The 16,144-nt window shown below is 25.9% G+C and overlaps 1 protein-coding gene across 1 annotated transcript in view; it reads right to left on the reverse strand.

Annotated features, from left to right (window-relative positions):
- Positions 1 to 247: 247 nt before the first annotated feature.
- kar (monocarboxylate transporter 10-like protein kar) overlaps positions 248 to 16,144 on the reverse strand; it is a 116,084-nt gene continuing 100,187 nt past the window's right edge. Inside the window, exons 10-11 of the mRNA XM_075371579.1 lie at positions 1,715 to 1,783; positions 248 to 295 (exon numbers count right to left, since the gene is read on the reverse strand). Of these exons, the coding sequence (XP_075227694.1) occupies positions 1,779 to 1,783 (5 nt within the window). The 3' untranslated portion in view covers positions 248 to 295; positions 1,715 to 1,778. The remainder of the gene's footprint in view (positions 296 to 1,714; positions 1,784 to 16,144) is intronic.

The following is a 16,144-nucleotide window of genomic DNA, read 5'->3' on the forward strand; positions in this document are numbered from 1 at the left end:
TCATAAACGTAAATTTTACTGAAAGACAATGTAACAAAACAATATTAAAATTAAGTCTTCTCCTTATCATGGAATTAATCAGGTTGCTTTATGTTATTTATTTTAATTGTATAATAGTTCATGATTCCTATAACAATTTACAGAAAGAAATTAAAGAAGTGAGTCAAGGAATGACTGACTGAATCATTGTGTTTTTGCCACTTACCAAAGAAAATTTTGCTCGATCAAGTTTATAAATTCTATGATCAAATAATCTATTGTATAAATATTCAGCTTCTGCTTCAATTAATTCAAGCTGAAATTAAAAAATCAAATAATTTAGACAATAAACAATAACATAGTTATTAACATATTTATTAAGAATGGATTTATATTGTGTTCAAAAAATGATGGAACTTTGTGGAAGAATGTTTCTCTTTTTGTTGCAGGTTTAATTAAGGAAAAATAGGTTACATAATGCAGAGAGAATATTCATTTTCTTCCAATACATTAGATACACCAGTTATGACCAGATCCAGAATACCTACACATATTTTGTGTGTGGATAATGCATATCAGCTGCATAGACAAGAAGTGGGTGTTTCATGTGCAATTTCATGTAGGCAAATCTTCATGACATTCTTTCATGGCACAGTGAACAGTAAGCACTACATACAGATGGTGCAACAATTTGTAAACACTATACCTGCAGACTGGCTACATGCGATTTCAGCAGGACAATGATACAGCTCATACAGTCAATAACACTATGACTTTCTTGGATCAGTGTTTTCATGAACAAGTGTTTTCGAAGGGGTTATTGCCCCCTCAGTCTCTTATTTATCTCCGCTTGACTTTTTCTTGTGGGGATACCTTAAGGATGCCGCTTACAAAACTCATCCTCATACTATTTCCGAATTGCAGAGTGGAATTGAATGATGTGTCACTGTAATTCCTCAATAAATGTTACATGTGTTTAAGAGCATGCAACGTCATATTCAATTATATGAATCCTGTAATGGAGGCCCCTTTCAAAAACTATTGTAACTTACTCATTTTCCCATAAGGTTGTGTCACTTTTTGAGCACTATTAATTATTATTATAAATAATATTAATGTTAATGTTATTCCTTAACTAACTGAGATGTTAAATAAGATTTCTTTATTACATACCTCTTGACTACAAACAAATTGTTTAGGCAGTTTTTAAACAGGTCCCTCAACAATCACTAGGTATCTATGAGACTGCAGGCAGCTAGATAGGTAGGCCAGTTTTATAATGTTTGGATTCTGGTTCCCTAGAATGCTTATAAACCTTAAAGATACTGACTAAAAACACAATTGCAACTTTTGAAATACTCTGAAAATGTTAGAGGAAGGAAGGAGGTCTAGATTAAAATTTCTACAGCTATAGGAAGCAGTAAATAACAGGAATCTACTAGAATTAATAAGAAGCAAAAGATGAGGATATTATGGAAGATTACATTATTAATGGAACAAAAGGGTGGGATTACTTAAAAAAACATTAGCAGAAATAAAAAATGATAATAGTTACTAGATTTCAACAAGATAGAGAAATTTTAAAGTGATGTAATATGAATGTGATCAGAATTGCTTGTAGGAAAAGGAGCTGCATGTGTCTGTTAAAATAGACAACAGACCATTCAGTTTAAACAATCATTCACCTTTCATATAAACCAATCAAATTATACAAAATTCAAACATATTAAATTACCTGCATTTTAGTTGAAGGACACATATCACTAACTGATGTTGTTTTCAGAATTTTAATAATCTTCTTATTCTGAAAACAAAAATCAAATATAAATATCTTTTTACAAAAAGTTACTTTTTACTACAATCAGATTAAATATTATCCATGGTTGAGTTTAAGAATAAGAATCTCTCAAATGGATCCAGAATTTCATGAAGGATACATAAAACCTTTTAAAGTTTTGTTTGTGTGTTATATTTAAAAAATGTTTCAATACTTTGACAGGAAGAACTCAATGAAAAGACTGTTTTTAGAACTCCGAAAAGACTGTTTTTAGAACTCCTAAACACTTTGATTATGAAGTCTTAATTAATTAAATGGTATACATTTTTATTTTTTACATCTTTTATGTAGATGTGATACTTTGCAATCATAATTTGTAGAGATATAAGATAGTGTTGGCTCCATTATGAATTCGATATAATAAGCTGAAAATTATGAAAAAATAGAATAAATAAATAATGAAAATTATTATTGAAAAATAAACTCTAATTATGATTAGCCAGTTCTTTAGCATAATTTAAAAAAAATATTATTATATGGTGGCTGTAGCAGGATGTTGCCAAATTTATTTTGAGTTGCCAGTTGTTAAACTTGCTAAGAACCTATTTTTATACCCAAAAAGAATCTATCACAGCCCCTTTGTAGTTACATTTAATATGTAGTAATACTTCCTAAAAATTGTAATTTGCAGGGATCATCATAATTTATTTACTTTCTTGGATTATGAATTCAACTGTCTTCAAATATGAAGTATAAAAACAGTTTTTTCCTGATTTTCTCAAATAAAGTTTCAGGAAAATTTGTAAAGGAACTTATCAAGTTAGAATTTTACATAAAAAAAAGCTATTACTATTTTTTACTATTACTGTATTTCAGTAGTGTTGCTCCTAATCTGAATAAAGAAAGCTCTATTTCTTAAGGAAATGTTGGTAGGGTGGGTGCTGTTTGCAATTTGTTGGGATCCTTGGTTTTCCTTTGAGTGGAAATGTTTTGCATCAGTATCCTTTATGAATTTTAATATATAACTTCATAAATGCATCTTTACTGACACAAAGATATCTGATGAATATTTTCTGATGAAGAATCAAGATGTGAAAGCCAAGACATCTATATAATAGATAAATATCAGAATGCAAATGATCATTTATTTGCGTATACTCAAATATATTGCATTTTAAATTATCAGTGACCTTACAAATTGTTAATGATTTGCAATCATTTCTTTATTTAATAATAAATACATGCAATAATTAAAATTCAAAATAAAATTAAAAAATTACCTGATTTATTACATAATCACTAGAATATGTAATTAAGAAGAACAACGGTATTCCATAAATTCTAGAGAAAATTTCCAAAATAATTTTTTCAAATGTCTGTTCTAAATAGATTAATTTGTTAAACAAAATTAATGATTCGAAGAAATTTTTCAAAAAATGTAATGCTAAAATTGGTAAATAAAAATCAAAAAACAATCTACAAATACGACACAACTGACCATGTAATATTCTGATTTCTTCAATAATATGTTTAGAACACTTATTTCTTCTATTAAAATTAAATTTCTGTTTATATTGAATAAATTTTATTGTTTCTTTCAATGAGTCTGCCAGTTTCATAAATCTTATTGAAAATTCATAAAACATAACTACATACAATCCATTTACTAATAAAATCCAGTAAACAACATCAAATAAAACATTAATAATTTCAATAATTTTTTTACATAAATTCTGTTGTTTGTCAATGATTTCATAACAATACAAAGTCATTGAAATAAAAAACACAGCAATATTACTAATAATTATTGTTATATTAGGATATTTAGATCGTTTTGTATTCACACAATATTTTGACAAACCGTATTGAATATCATAGTTTTCAATCTGAATTAAGATTTTTAGGAATTTGTTATGATTAATTTCAAAAAAAATTAATGCAAGAACAGTACAAAATTTTTTCAAAAATTCAGGTAGAAATTTTAATCTAATATAGTTTAAAATACTGTAAAAGTTAATAGTAATTGCGAATAATGAAGTAAAATTGAATAATGTATATTTAAAGTTGTAAATGTCATTACTTAATATATTTTTAAAAGAGAAATAACCAAAAATTTTCATTAAAATCAAATAAGGAAGTATTATTTTATGAAATAATACTTCAGTATTCTTTACATAAGTATTATTGAACATATTGACAATGTACGTTTAAAAAAATAATTAACACTTTAAGTTTATTGTAATATATTTATAACAAACACTTAAATTAACTTCTTCAAAGAAATATGTATGAGTCCACATAAATTATTTGAGTTTTTATAATCTGTTCTGTACAAATTAATTAGTCTGGATTAAATTCAACAAACAAAATTTGAAAATAACTAATCAAAATATAATGTATAATTATGGTATTTTAAAATTATATATAAAGGAAAAATGACACTCAAGAAATAGTAATATTAAAATTTAAAGTATAACTGAGGATTTCAATATTAATGAAACAAATTCTAAGTAATAAATATTATGTACAACCTAAAGAGGACTAAGCTCTCTAGAGGTAATATAATGAATATCAGTATTTACTTCTCCAATGTAACTACAAAAGTGGCAGAAAAAGGGTTAAGTTATTAAAAATTAATTTTCCAAATTTTTCTATTTCAAACCTTTCTTTTGTTTATATACTTTCACTTAATGTATTACTTATTTTTTAATAATGAGTAACAATTACTAGCATGAAATTTATAAATTCAAAAAACAGTTAATTTATTTTTTGAAAAGAATGAACAACGACCAGATCATACTAATATTCCAAGTGTTCAACTTAAAATAAAATAAAATCGCATAACTTTATTGAGTGATCTTCTTAAACTCTTCACTAATCTATTATAAAATGCTAACAGCATAATTAATTAAAAAAATATTGTAATTTTAAGTAATTTAATTTTAATAAATAGCTTGTCCAAGAAATATTTAATTTATTATTAGTAAAGATTTTAATAAGAATAATTAATATTTTGAAGATAAAGATTTTCTCATTTACTAATTGAACTTAATATTTAATGCCTTTAATCATATTGCTAATGTAAAATAATAAGTAATTTTATTAAAACACAAATCGATTTAAAATAAGTTATTATTAGCTTAAATTAATTGTTTTCTTTGTTTTTTTTTTTGTAGACAATTCAAAAGAAAAAATCTATAAATCTATTTCAATGATTCTAAATTTTTTAAAGCTGATTTTTTGAATGTAGAAGTTTTAGGGAATCTTTTAAAAGTAAAGATAGATGCATTAGCTTCCAAAACTCTAATTTTCATTACTTTTAAAATTTCAGTAATAAAAATAAAACAGCTGAGAACCTCAATGGCTTATTTTGTAGTATATCTAAAAGTCACTTTTGATGTTACTTGTTTAATGCACTACAAGTATCTGACTTTTTCTGGCAATATGAAAAGTAAAAACTTGATCTGTTCAGGCAACTGAGCCAGTGATCAGTGATACCCCTCTTTGGTCATTGAAAATTAAACAGTAAAAAATAAAATAATTTTTCTTACTGTAAAATCAACTAAAATATTACATTCGGAGCATTTCATCACTATACTACTTAAGGTTGTAGGAAAAAATCTCATTTAAAAAATCAAGGTAGGATTTCAGAATAAAAAAATTCTTTTAGTGGTATCAGCAGAATGAAACTTAATTTCATTGATTAGTAATTATCACAGACTTTCATAAATAGAAGTGCTCATAAATCTTTTACAAACCAATAAAAATTAAAAAAAATGATTAATGTTAAGTAGTTATCAATCATTATATACAGGGAGCTTAACTAAAAAATATATACAGGAGTAAATATAAATTAAAAAAGTAATCAATACACTACAAAAAAATTCTCATTTTTTATGAAATTTAATTTTTCATATACATTTTTACTCCATGCTTAGTAATAATACTTTTACAGAGATATCTGCTTCATGAGAAAGTTTCATATGCAAGTTAAAAACAAAAGTAAAATTAAAAAGATAGTGAGATAATTTTACCATCTCAATAAATAACTGATGTAAATTAAACTAATCATTAGAATATTATTTTATCATATTGTTACATATAATTTTTATTATTTCTGTATTGAATTTTCTGATTTATCAATTTTCTCTTTCCTTAGTTCTTATGAAGCTGAAATCTCTGCAAAAATGTCAAACACAGAGAAAAAAAAAGTTTACTAGATATTTATTACCTGTATTTATGACATAAAAATAAAAGCAACTGTTGACTAAAAATTATACAGTATCTTGTAAGGAATTTGAAAGTAAAAAGTCAGCTTAAAAATAATAAAACCATTTAAGCTTTCCACTCAGACTAGTCTGAGAGAGTTATTTTCACCATATAAACCCTATTAGAAATACTTTTTTTGAAGTTATTTTGCAGGTAATACTAATTTACCTACTAACAAAAAAGTGTATATATATATATATATATATATATATACATTCCTTTTCTAACACTTACCTTCACTAATTCACTAATATCTCTGATGACTGTTTAACAGTTAAATTATGTTTAGTTGTTTGACTTTAACTTGTTTATAAACACTTTTTGAGCATTTTCTACTTTAAATTTATTTTGCATACACCCTTTCTTTGTATTAAATCTTCATGAACAAAAATTATAAAAAACTGATACAGTATATTTTGGTGCGATAAAATATAGATCTATCCAACAAAAATCAGATAAATATCTATAGGAAGTAATATATGCTGTGATAATATAATTTAAGATCAAAATGATTAATTATGAAAATAATATATATATATATATATATATATATATATATATATATATATATATATTATTTTTTTTAAAGTCAATTTTAAGACTTATATTCCTCTGTACTATTATACAAATATAAATAAATAACTTGATCCACCAAGTACAGAAAAAAATTTTAGGTAGGTTGACACCTTATATATATATATATATATATATATATACACAAGAGTACATGTTGCCTGTTATATTATATTAACACTGTAATATAATATTAGCTGGCCAAACCACAAACACATATTCATTCTTTTTTAACATATTTATCATTTTAACTTTTAATTTGATTTTAAATTTAAAATGAAAAAAAAATTTTAATTTTAATTCTATTTTGATTTGAATTGATTTTAAAGTTTATATCCAAAGTTTTAACAAATTTTGTTTTATTGTATTTATCAAGATTTTATTTTGTTAATGTTGTGTATTTATAATATGTAATTTTACATGAACAATTAAATGATTGGATCAACTGAAGATGCGAGAAAATCGTGAAAGTACTCTTGTGTATATATAATGATATAAGGTAAGTGTCATCCTACCTAATTTTATTTTATCTGTACTTGGTCGATCAAATTATATATATATATATATACACACATTATAAGCAGGATGGGGGGAAAAAATTGTAGCGGTTTTGCTAAGTAAAATACCTGAATGTGCCAAGTAGAATATCTTTATTTGCTTGGCAAATTAAAAAAGGACTTAGACTCATTTAGATTTTCCATAATCAATTTAAATACAATGGTAAACAAATAAGTAATATATTTACCAAATGGATGTAAGCCATATTCCAATCAGTATTAGTTATTAAAGAGAGAAATTTCTTTAACCTCTTGACTCAAATTCATAAAATGTCTATCATTTTTAAATAAATAATAATTCTATAAGTTAATGGTTTAATGTAAGTTATTGAGTTCTTCCTCTTTTTTATTAATACTTTCCTTTCTTAAAATGAATGACTGACTACATAAGCTTGATGGTTACTGATAGTAATATTAAGGACAACTTTTAGTATACAAATAATACCATGCCTGAATAAGATTTGAACCTGGGATCTTCTGAATTAAAAGTTGAGATGCTATTACTCCAAACCAGAAGTCTGCCAATGTTGAAGGTAATTAATACCATTATTGATGCCAAATTGAATTTCAGAGTATAGTAATTAATGATGATATAATAACTGTCATTTTATTTCATGAGCAAATTAAAAGACAAAAACAGAATAACAAAAATTTAAAGAATGAATATGAGGCAATACTAATAGATAATTAGTGTAAACAAGTGTTCAGGCAATTATCTAATTATAAGTTGGTTCTGAGATGGATTTATGTTTATTACACAAAATCAACTCACAACAGAAATTATGCAGCAATGCTAGTTGACTGTACATATTCAGCATAAAAAGGTTCAGCCCATTAACCAACAACAGCAAGAATGCTATATGCCTTGTGTTAAATTTCAAGGTTGATGCAGTTTTTGTCTCTTTGGTAGCTTAGCATTCAAAAGTTATATTTATGGATAACACTAATGCATCTATATCTTCCCCAGCTACACCAGATAACCATGAGGGCAAATGCCCTTGTTAAGAAACTGCCATGTTATTGTTGAGCCTCATGTAATACTAAATCTTTCCAAAGGTAGTTGTGTGTTTACAAAAAAAAGGTTACCAAAACTTCACTGAGATTAAAGTAAGAAATCTTTTAATAAGTGAAAATATATTCAAGAAAAGCCAAAACATCTGATACAGACAAAAACGTCAGATCTCCAGAACAGAATGTATATCTCAAGCCACAAATGTTGGTTGATCAGCGACTGTAGCATGAACCCGTTGGAACCATTATATGTTTTCATATTTTGTATTTTTTTTGGCCTGTATTATTATCCCTGCCTACAACAATAGCCCAATCCAGGAATTCCTGGCAGTGGTTATTTACTCTCATATAGTGGTAAAATAATCATAAAATTAAAAAAAAAACAGCAATATTTTAATCTATAATTAAAAAACATGCAATAAATAAAAGATCCTTTTTCAATTTTTGTGGAAAGAGGTGAATTTTGGGGTAAATATTTTTAAATGCTAAAATAAGCATGTATGCATGTACTGAGCTTAATAAAAGGAGGAATTATATCTACAACATTTTGAAAAAATTGACCCTAAAGAAATACCCCACTGGAGATATTGACCCCACACTTTTATCAACAAATTGTACGATATACACAAGTCTCTATGCCAGATTCCATCAAAATCTTTTCATCCAGTTAAAAGTTAAGCTTCAAACTTAGCAACTCACATACAGTTGGGGGTTGGTAACGTTTGTGTACCAAACATTAACATGTTTGAATACCAAAAAATTGGGGGTTGGTAATGTTTGTGTACCAAACATTACCAACCCCCAATTTTTTTGTTTTTTTGTTCCTGGTCATGAAACACTAAGAAATGCAAAAACACCCATACCCTGTTTATTGACCGTTTACTGTATTTTCCTTCTTGCAGCATAGCTCTAGAGTGATGATGCTAGCACAGTAAAAGTAAAATAAGTTTTATATATATGAAAGCCAAACATATGGTAACTGTCACATGTAAGAACTACTTTCTTCTTCACAAGAAAAAAGTAAAAATTTCTACTGTAATAAACTTATTCAAATTTTGTTTTACAAAAATAAAACAAAGATTAATAAAACAATGTTCTAATGTTACTTTGAAAATGGAAATTTCCTGCAAGAAATGAACTTTTAACTGTTGTTAAGAATGATAAAAAACTGACGTTTTCAACTCAAATTCTTAAAATAAGGCTGTTTAAAAATCCTGTTAGTTTTAAACATGAATTGTTTTACATGAAAAATTTTATATCAGAAAGTTACATCTAAGGTAGGATAGAAGCAAAAAAATGGTGTGATTCAAAATACCTCAGGGAAAGGTTATCCCCCAGTAAAAAATACCTTAATGTTTTAAATAAATTTCTTGCTTTTGAAAACTGGGTTTAAAAACAATAATACAAATTTTGTATATGATGCTTCTGCAGTATAATTTTTCTGTTAGACTCACCTTTGCCACACCCCTAGTTGACTGTGACCACTGTATTCAAAGGATTTCGTAGAAGTAATGGAAAATGTAAATAATAACATACTTTTACAGAGCTTAAAAAATCAACACTCGCCATAAATTTTTAAAATATCAGGAAGTTGTAATATGATTTCAGTTTGAATTAACCATTCAGAATCTAAAGTCATGAGTTCAGAATACAAAATGTCACAACAAATGGAAAGCAGATTAAGTAGAATATAAACTGAAAATGATTGATTGTATAATAAACAGAGAAACTAAAACAAGTTTGTCATGCGAGTATGGTGCCCAGAAGAAACAATTAGAGGGATGAAAAAACTGGATGAACTAAGAAATTTTATGGACACAGTTTAAAGTGAAATTGGACTGCAAAGAAAAAGCTAAATTAGGCAAAGATACATCTATATATAGATCTTGATGAGTGTTTATTCAGGAAGTTTTTAATAAAATGAAGTGAAGAGACCACTGTTTTAATTGGTCTCAGAGCTCAAGCTGTGAAGTTTTATAAAGATTTGAATTGCTGGTTTTTGTGATGGAACTCTCGTTACGGTTCAAATCAAACCAGCATTGAGGGAGAAGCTCGGTCATGTGAAAGTGAATCTACAGATCATTTTCCTCAAGAAGATAATGGCGAAGATGAGAGTAGTGAAAATGAGGAGGAGAAAGACATTCTGGGTGTTTGTGAAGTGGTAACTCACATAAACAAGGTAATTTCGTGTATGGAGTGGGAAAATGAATCAAACAGCATTCATCTCTTTGATCTTCCTACAATTAAACAATATGCAGAGTCAAACAATTAGTCCATCAAACAAAACTTACTAATTTTTTTAAAACAGTACAAAAAATTAGGTGTGCAGTGTAATCTAAACTGAGATCAGTTACAGAGCTGGAATAAATTCATTAACTGATGATTAATTTGTTTGAAGTACTGTATTTTATATTACTGTATAATATTGCAATTTATTAGTGCATGAAGGTTTCCTCTTCCAGCTCTGCAAGATCAAAATTAGCTGTAAAAGCTGTTATTCTATTTACATGTATATTAATTTAAGAAAAATGTGATAAAAAAACTAAAGATTACCTTTTATGAAAAATTATGCTTACAATAAGATTTTTCCCACAAATATCACCATAAGCTTTTTACGTCAAATCAGTTGTTAAAAAAAGATGCAGCTGTTTCTAACATTTTCTACAAATTAGTTTATCAATATTTTACTTTAAAATAATGAATGACAAACACATATTGCTAAAATTAATAATTTTATTAATTAGAAAATAAAGTTTATGTTACTACAAGCCATGAGAATAACAAAAGGTATAAAACAGTAACTAATAAGGGTAAATTAATTTACACTACTGCAAGACAGTAACTTTTTATCCAATAAATCAAGACTCTATAAAAATAATCATTATAAAAAATTAATTAAGTCAATTTATAAATAATTTAAAAAATGTAGTTTTATAACAAAATGTAAAAATTAAAACAATATAAAATTACAGAAAACTTTAATAACAAGTGCGATAAATTTTATAACAATCTCTTTTTAACAAATTATATAAAAATTATATTATCACAAAGAAAAACATCACATTGTGTTATATTTTTATTATATATATATATTTACACAGAACACTGCCAATTATCTGACCTGGAATTATTTCACATTCCCTGTCATCCAAAATGACAGAAGCAGGTATGTTTATCACAACTTGATGATTGTCCAAGTAAAAATATTTCTTAACTGATGTATCTTATTTATGCTTAATTAATGATTGAACATGTTATCGGTAGAAGATCAGGTAGCCAAATATGTTGTTGAAGGTAAAAATGTAAAGGTTTAGAACAAGGATATAAGGAAAAAATGATTTTAAGAAGCTGAAAAAATTTATTTGGCATTGACTTATTAATTAACTGAGCAGTTAGAGAAGTTATAGCTTCAAACTTTGATGTTGATACCCCCTTCCACAATAAAAAGGCACAAGAAAGAAAGTAACATAATTTTAATCCTTGATATAGGTATTTTAGGTGCATGAATGTAGCAGTTAATGACATCCTAATATAAGTGCAAGTCAGTTCAAAAAATGGTATTGTTAATTTCAAGAACAAGATCTCATTTAACAGTCCTACAAAAAAAAAAGAATGAAGTAGTTTGCTGTTGTCTTCTTCAATGAGGGCAATACACTGTGACAAATCAGCATGCCATGCTCTTATTTGCGAGATGGTATTTAGTTCAATAAGCAACACCTTTACTTTGTACAAGACACAACACAAAAACTGGCTGAAGGGTGAACATCATTACTCTCAGGAAAGTAACACATAAGGACAAACATCAGCTTACAATGGAGTTCATTGATGCTGCTCTTTTGTAAGGTAGTAGAAGGAAGGGTTCCACGACTTTAAATCCAAAATGGAATTTTACAAGTTTACTCCATTTAAACATTTTCAAGTGGTTCATCTAGCTTATTTGCTTATCTACAGTCACATCAGCACAGCAGCTGTATGATGAATATTTCAGTCTCATAATCATTAATCATCATTAATGCAGATGATTTTTTTAAAATTTTGAAGCAGTCTTCTACGGACCATAACAATATCATTTTTTTTTTACTTCTTTTCTATATTTTCTTCATTTCCTTGGAGTGCATTTGTTTTTCTTATTCTGTTCATGTTATTATATAGATGAACTTTTATTATATAATATTTATATGAATCTAAAAAAAAAATCTATATTAATTTAATGTTTAGTGATTATTTTATTTGAATAAAACAATTATTAATCTGATAAACAGATTATACTTTATAAAATGTTAAAACATTTAAATAAATTTATTTTACTTTTCAATTTGTCAGATATAATATGAAAATATTATGTTTTTCTTGTATAATTATTGTCCTATAGATATTAGGAGGCAAGCGGCAAGTTGAAAATTATAATAAATAAATTTATATACTTAAATTTCTTAAAATAGAATCTGTTTGTTATGTATTTGTTGATCCTTCATTGCCCACGTGACCCTTATTCCAACATGTTCATAAAGACGTTTAGGTTACTGAAAGTTATATTCAAATAAAGTAATAATCAGCAAACATGAAATCTGTATAGTTTTCTGCAGATTCTTTTAATTATTATTATTAAAATATTTGCACTAGTGTATCTGTAAGAAAAAAGTAAAAGTTTAAAAAAATGATACTTAAGCTTAGAACCTCTTGATTATGAGACTAGAATGCCCACCACTTGGCTACTGCCACTGCTGTGACTGTAGATAAGCTAATTCCTGAATCACTTAAAAATCTTTGAATGGAGTTTACTCCAAAATGGAGACAAGTTGAAACCTGCCCTTTTAGATTTAAAGGAGAAATCCCCCTCGATACCACTCTGGAAAAGGGTGAAAATAAACTCTATACTACGCTGAGTGTCTTCCCTTGTCAGAACAAATACATCTTGCAACTTAACCTGAGAAAGACCGGGACAGATAATGTAGAACACCAAGTTATGTACCTCATAACTGTTGTTATAACAACAACAACATGTAACCTCTTAACTCAACAGTGGATAATTTTAACTTGTGTGCTGTAATTACCAGATCAGATTCTCCACACTACTGTAATTATTCCATTTTTATAAGCTTACAGTATATCTTAACAATATATAAACATATATATATATATATATATATATATATAAATTCTGTAGAAATTTTATTTTTTATGATTGAAATTTCTGTATTATTGGTTAATTAACATCACATTGCTTTGATTTATACTGTATTATTGCTTTATTTATAAAATATATTTATATGTAAAAATAAATAATATACTATAAATTTAAAAATACATTCTATCTTAAATACATTCTATCTTAAATGCATAACATTTTATGAGTAAAAAAATACAATTAGATTTGTTTAAGACAAACAATATAATTTGTTACATATTTATTTATAAGACACTTCTAATAAACGTTAAATATGTACTAACTATTACTTGTTAAGTTCTAATTTTACATGAGATAATAATGCATAGCTAAATTTCATCTAACAATGGAGTATAGATGACTCTTTACTTTAACTTGTATGTAAATTGATAAAATTTGATATCACTGAAAAAATTATACTACTGAATTGTAAATCATTACAACTTTTATAACAACTTTTAATAAATTTCTTTATTAATCACTTTAGATCTTTATTTTTTTAGTTAATATTTTTTTCTAGAAAAAATTTTGAAACTTTTAGTTTCAGAAAAGAATTAGATTTACAATACAAGCTTACAATTTTAAATTCTATACATAAACCATCCTAAAGTAATATTAAATATTATCATTATTTTACAGTTTGACAAAAAAAAAAAAATTATCAACTTACATCCTGAATTCATTTTAAATTTTGTTACAATACTACAAAATTTAACTAAACTGCTGCAGAAGTAAAAAAAGAAGAAAATGTATATGACAAATATATCAATATATGCAAATGAATGAATCTTGAATTCCTGTAAGACAGGATTAAATTAAATAGAAAGTAAAGAGGTGAAATGAAGTTTCTTTGTTTTGTTAATTAAAAACCATATATGAAAGAATATTCTGTAAAATAATTATATTTAGAAGTTAAGTGGAAAAGAAAATTAAGACTGTTAGAAAGATAGATAGAAGAATGGAGACACAGGCTCCCAAAACTATGTGTTATTGTTTATAATGAATAGGAGCAGAAAAAAAATATTGATAATTTTTTTTTTGAGGTCAAAATGTTTTCTATCTCATGAAATTAGACAAAGGTAGTATTATTTAATAATAAAACATTCTCTGTAAAAATATTATCTCTCTGAAAGATTACATTTCAAAATTTATATATAACGATTATAACATATAAAAGTAAATGCTAGATTTACCTAATTTTAAAGTTACTGTAGATAACTAACCATAAAACTTAACATACATTTAATGTCCCAGTAACAGATATCTAATTAAAAGTTGAAATCAAACTTAAGCAACATTCTTGAAATTTTCAATATATTTTTCAATCCAAATCGTGTAAAAGTACTAGCATTATTTTTACTAGTTGTTTAAAAGATTAGATGTATAGTAAAATAAGACAATGATGGTTATGTATTTTTAGCACACACAGAAATCATATAAATAGCTCTTAGATTGCAACTACTATTATTATAATACACAACCAAAAACTGATATTAATGCTGTTGAGCTACAAAGCTGTTAATCAATAGTAAATTATGGATATTGTTTCTATCATAATATATACTATCATCTTAGAAAAAATTATACTATCTCTACAGAGTACGGAAATATGGCACCAAAATTAAATAAATACAAATACTAAATCTATAGTTTTTATGATAACTAAATTCAAATAAATGAAGTAAAAAATACTGTTTTATATTTCATTTTATAATAAATACTGTAATATAAAATACCAAATACTGAAAAATATTTATATAAAGTATCTTTTCTAAAATAAATTTATTTTTTTATAAATTTATGTTTTTAGGAAATTTCATAGAATACAATAAACAGATTTCAAATATTGAGCTTGCTACTAAAGGACAAAAACAATTTTTCCAAATTAAATTTTTTATGAAATTTATTCTTTTTCATTTCTAGTTTAAATTACTTTTAGACGTAAATAACCAAAGCTATTGGAAGGATTTCTAGACCAATAGACAATAGCAGATGTTATCCATCATAAAACACTTTAGTTATACAAAAACTGCATTACTAACGCATTACTATAATAATCTTGTGAAATTGTTTCACAAGAAAAAAACAATATTTGTAAACTATGACTTTCAGTAACTATATTTCACTTTCAACAAAATTTCAGGAAATTGACAATTTAACTAGATATTGTGTTTAAACAACATTTAATGAAATCTTTGATTTTCTAGTACAATTAATGATTATTATAAACATACTCTTACATTAGTAACAAAACTAATTGTTAGTAGTTTCTGCCATAAGTAATTAATTATCAAAACAAGCAAAGCATTCCATCTGAGGCTCAATAGAGAAATTAAGAAATGGAAAGGTTTCCTGCAGCCTTCTTCACTGCACCAAATATAGTACTGTAAATCATGCATGCTGAGGTTATTGAAACTCAGATTTCATTCAGTTCTACTACTGACACATTAAAAATCATAAGAAAGACTGTGACAGATAGTTGTAATTACAAATTAATGAATCCCTTTTTTGTGGAAAAAATAAATTATGCACACTTATCTTCATTCAGTATTAGGAAGTAATAATACACTTGATAAAAACTTAGGCTATGAATTTTAAGGGTTACTTTAGTCTAAAATACTCTCTATTTACTTCTGTCACTGTGTTTTACTATAAAAGTACACTATGGCACAATAAATTCAGCTGTTAACTGCTTTAATAAAATTTTGTAGACTGAACAAAGAACACATTTTATAATGAGCTAATTATACCCTACTTAAGAAGCGTTAAAACTATTTTTAGAACTGACTTATTGTCTTTAAAAATTAAAGA

The sequence above is a fragment of the Lycorma delicatula genome, chromosome 7 (assembly GCF_047948215.1).
Source record: "Lycorma delicatula isolate Av1 chromosome 7, ASM4794821v1, whole genome shotgun sequence".
Taxonomy (NCBI): domain Eukaryota; kingdom Metazoa; phylum Arthropoda; class Insecta; order Hemiptera; family Fulgoridae; genus Lycorma; species Lycorma delicatula.